Source organism: Triplophysa dalaica, chromosome 14 (assembly GCF_015846415.1).
Source record: "Triplophysa dalaica isolate WHDGS20190420 chromosome 14, ASM1584641v1, whole genome shotgun sequence".
In the NCBI taxonomy this organism is placed as follows: Eukaryota; Metazoa; Chordata; class Actinopteri; order Cypriniformes; family Nemacheilidae; genus Triplophysa; species Triplophysa dalaica.
The window spans coordinates 18,495,943-18,500,854 of NC_079555.1; the positions used below are offsets into that span (position 1 = coordinate 18,495,943).

At 37.9% G+C, this 4,912-nt stretch overlaps 1 protein-coding gene across 1 annotated transcript; it reads right to left on the bottom strand.

Moving 5' to 3' along the window:
- Positions 1 to 328: 328 nt before the first annotated feature.
- On the bottom strand, positions 329 to 3,733 carry LOC130435143 (protein phosphatase 1 regulatory subunit 3E). The gene has a single exon (XM_056765490.1). The coding sequence runs from the start codon at positions 2,168 to 2,170 to the stop codon at positions 1,274 to 1,276; it is 897 nt and encodes a 298-aa protein (XP_056621468.1). The 5' UTR covers positions 2,171 to 3,733; the 3' UTR covers positions 329 to 1,273.
- Between the last annotated feature and the right edge of the window lie 1,179 nt (positions 3,734 to 4,912).

The following is a 4,912-nucleotide window of genomic DNA, read 5'->3' on the forward strand; positions in this document are numbered from 1 at the left end:
ACGGGCTCTGGGCTCAATTGTTTTTCCTATCCTGGGTAGCCCGGATGTTACCATGTGAATATTTAACTTGAATTTTGCGATCTGAATTTGAGCAGTCGAATTAGACATGTTTTCTTTGAAAAGTATTAACTTGAAATTTGAGATCTGAATAAGAGCAATCAAATTTGATCAATCTGAATGTATTTTATCTGAAATTCTGTAAGTTGATTTTTTTGGTATCTGAAATTGTGAGCATTAAATTCAGGTTTCAGAAATCAAGAATTCAGAAATCAAGAATTTTCATATTTAAATTTCATAGAGGTAAATTCCAAACAAATAAATTCAGATACATGGTTTCCAAAGTTAAATAATTCAAAATCAAGTATTCATAGGCTGTTAAATTTCAAAACATTATGTCTCTTATTTGCTTCCATACAAATGTGTCTACCAATACAATTTAGTGGTTATATTTATGGTAAACTAGCTGACTTTATATGAAGTTCCTCACAATAAAAGAGAAAGATATAGCTATAACTGCTCCGTTTGCACATGTGTGGCAAAATTTTACAGTGTATACATCTTCTTAAAGCAGGTAAGCAGAAGAAAACAGAATATAAATGTGTAACTCGAAAGGGTACTCATGGTGTTTCCCTCCCCTTTATGAGCTGTCATTTTGCTTGTGGTATTTATATTTCGGGTTCTTCTGCTTGCTTGTACATAGTATAGCAGTATTAATAAGGTGTGTGCTGAATTTGATCTTTACATGTATTTGTCTTCATGCATTATTCCACGTTAAGTATGTTTTTTTAGAAAGCCATGTAAAAAGTGCAAGTTATCGCACCATCAGGTAACATTATTGGCCAAATCAGACTACAGAATATTTTCAATCCGGTTCGTCTATAATGATGTGTCTGCTGTCATTGAGAAGGCGGAACTAGCTTTCACATACAAGAGAAAACCTGCAAGTTAACTTTATGGTCTTTTGTTAAATGCATATGTTTGTTTCACAAATGTAAATCACTCTGCTCAGGAGTTCAAACTACAATTATGAATATAACGATACAGAGGAACAATATCGTTTGAATCACTTTCACTGCATTTTTGCTGTCAGATGAACGATAATACTTACAATAAAGATCCATTGGAACCAAAGGGGCTTGTTTATTTAAGTGAAAATGTAGCGCAGAGTTGAAACCTTATTAAGACGTTATCATCCGTTAGTGTTAACGATATAGTGGCCTTCAGTGGGTCATTTGTTTGTAAATCTGAAATGTGCACAGAGCCAATGTGTGCTCTAAATGAAATGGATCCAGCCGTTTTCCCACTCCCTCAGAGGAGAAATTTTAAACCTGTGACGTCTCACTTTGTAATTAGTTCCATTGTTGTTATCCCAAAATTCACCTCCGCAGACAAAGTACCTGATGGCAAACTGCAGGGTTCCTCCACACTCCATAAAGTTAGGAGTGATAATTTTAAAGCTAAACTTGTCCGTCAGTCCGTCGCTTGAATGGGGCACGTAAAACGCGAGAACATCCATAAATGACGTCCAGTTATTTAAAGAGTACCTCAAACAGATATTTTTCTCGAAAGCCAAATTAAGAACACGCACGACTCCTGCGAGACTGAACTCATCCGCATGAACAGATTCCAGTAAAACCTTTTCATCTTTAACTCTGTTCAGGAAGTCTGGCAGCGAACCTGGACTGGTGAAGAGCAGCTCCATGAACACAGACTGGCTCGACGTGCTGGACTTGTCGAAGTTGTTTAAGTGAAGAGCTCTTGCTTTTCTGAATTTGTCAGCGATACGCTCTGGTACCTCGGGCACATCCGTCTCGTCAAAGTGTTTGATGGAAATCAGGTCCAGGCCCAAAGAGTCGGCAAATCTGACTTTTTTCTGACTGCTTGGGCTCCGGCTTCGCGCGATCTCAAGCTTGGCTCTTTCAGCCGACGTGGGAAGAGATTTACACCTGCGACGCTGGATCGGGCTGTGCGGGGGTCTCAGGGACGCCTCCCTTCCTCTCGGTTTCTCATACACTACACTGATTTCCAGCATTTCGCAGTCTTTATTCGTGTCATCTCCTTCCATGTCTCCGTCCTCAAGCTTCTGCTCGGATGCTAAGCTCCCGAACAGACCGGCGATACAGCTGTAATTCCTGGGGATGCAGTTTTTGGGAGGCAGCATATTACACATCAGATTCCAAAAAAGTCCTTAAAAATGTCTAGATCGAGCTCCGGCGTGAGAAGGCGGTTTAAATGTTAAAGCGTAGTACACTTACTGCTACTGCGGATTTCTTATCCTTTTTGCCGAAACAACGCTAACATAACCGCATGCTAAATGCGAATAGGCGCCGCTATGGCGAAGCCAGTGGTTATTAATATTAATGCGTATTATTAATATTAAATTGGCCAAGCAAGCGTTTCTTGCTTACTCCGCCCCGCAATACATCTGATTAATATTTATAAATCGCGACCGTCACCTCAGCAGATCTGTTGATTCGCCATCTGACTAGCGTCCACCTTCCATCCAATCAACTAAGTCTATTATGCTTACGTCCCGATATGTATTTATTATTCATAAGCCAAGACGTCACCATTTTAGGATTGGCTGTTAGTTAAAGTCACACCCCTCGGCAAAGCAGCCCGTGAGCTCGATCACGTCTCGCTGTTCATAAAAACACAGACGCAGATCCGTGTGCAGAAATCGTCATACGACAGGGCTTACGTGTGATTCAACAAACATTCGCATGACGGCAATCTCAAGATTCGAATGATCGTACCTTGATAAATGTCGCGGGTGAAATCGGTCGTAATTTAAATATCACGCCCCAATAAATTCAGGGTGTAGAAGCATCGCATTCCGCGACATGGAGAAACGTTATCCGGCCAAAAAGAGGAATTTTTTCAATTTAGAAATTAGAAGTTTAACCTTGAAAAGTGGAATCAAAGGAAGTAAAAAAACAGTTTGGAAAGAGATCACTGTGGTCAATCACGTTGGTGTAGTAAACCGAACTACAGCGGAAGTTTGAATTTTTATAGGATATTTATGTTATATAAATATGACCGCAAATATGGTATTTATTATAAGTGTTTCACTGTTAATTTACACTTGACTTAACTGTGAAAAACTTTGTTTAAGTTACATTTATGTGTCATCATAAAAACGAATGTAGATATAAATTACTGATAATTTTTACGGGGCAATTATAGAAAAACTTTATATCTATATGCTTTTATACAGTTCCCTTCATTTGGTTTAAGAGAAAATAGTCTGTGGCGGAGGAGACAGATGAATGTTTCGAAGCATAAAGGTTGAAAATATAATGCTGCTAACCTTGCATTTCAGGCTGCTTAAATCAAGCACACACAGTTTTATGTTTGTTTCATTTATTTTTCTTTTCAGATCTGTCAGAGGCAGGACCCGCTTCTTTAGCCCTATCAAACCGACCTGGAATCTGCCACACAAAGCCAGGCAACCTCGAGTTGTGACCAGTGCGTGTCTTCCACCCCATCGAACATCGGAGATCTCACAAATAAAAAAAACATCAAAGAATGCTTGTTTTCTACTTAAAATTAAAATGCACATTTTTCAAACAAAGAGCTATCATATTGCAACTAGGCAAACTTACCCATTGTAATTGATTACTGTAGGTTTTTAAATGTTTTACTTTTAATTGCTCTATAAACACCATGCACCAGTGCTCTCTGCATTTTTCAGATGAAATTATATCAACTCATTAAATCATGCTGAGCGTTCCAAGGCGTTTCACTGGGACTTTGCCTGACAAATTGTAATAATAATAAAATTATATTTGACCAGTTTAAAACATATCACTAACTGTACATGTACATTTAAATTTTACATTTGAAACAGCTATTGATACCCATAAAAATGTCATATGTAACATTTTCTATTTTCATATGACATGTTAAGCTATATGGTTATCGATTGGGATTTCATCATTCACCAAATATTCTTTGATGCAAAGCTAAATCTGTACCTTAACACAGTACCTTAACCTAAGAACTATTCCGCTGTAATTTTTACATTCCTGAAAGAAGAGGATACAGTCTTCAGACAGACAGTATGTCCATGTGTTATTGGAACTCAGTGAAGTGGAGGATTGGAGGGAGCAAGATAACTTACCTCAAAACCTCTGTCTCCTCAGATGAACTGCACTCCTTCAGCTTTCTTCAGCAAAATATGAAGCCTGAGCCATTACTTAACAAATTGTTGTCTGGAGATGAACAATCTACACACATCTTTTGCAGTCTCCTGTACATCATGTCAAATGCTGAAGGAAAAGGATGAAGCTCTTAGCATCAACAGCTTTAGTGTGTTAAAGAGTCTAGAAACCAGAAGAGCGTAAATATCTTAAAAAAGGAAGTGCAGAGAAATTGGCACCCAGCTGAAAACATCACTCAGGCCATTCATATGGTATGGTCACTCCTTGTGAAAACCCGGGTGTTAATGATGAAGGCAATATCTATCATACAGACTTTATCCTGGGGGACAACAACTATTAGGTATCTCTGAGATTAATGCACTGAACATTCCAGGAAAGCAATTATTGCTATCTACATTTCACAAGAAGTATGAGGTGCACAGCAACAGTTTAATTTCCTTGTTTGATCTTTCTACTAGGATTAAACCTTAGGCAGGAGGAACTGACAAGTAAATTGTATTCTGCCAAAAACACAGATGTCTAAGACGACCTTAACTTCAATATCTAATTTTAATTGGAACAAGAAGTGCCATGCCTGTGTCTTCTCAAAGAATGTTATGAATTTTGCAACAGTGTTGCTAAATTAAATTAATAAATTTACGGTAAAATGAGTATTGTCTTTTGATTTTTAGATGTATCATATGACAAGATTTGGTAGGACCTAGGTTTATCAGTTTTTTGTTGTTTAAAGTTTGTTCAAAGCTCTTGTT

Excerpts from the sequence above, each read along its gene's own strand:
- LOC130435143 (XM_056765490.1), bottom strand. The coding sequence starts at position 2,170 with ATGTGTAATATGCTGCCTCCCAAAAACTGCATCCCCAGGAATTACAGC.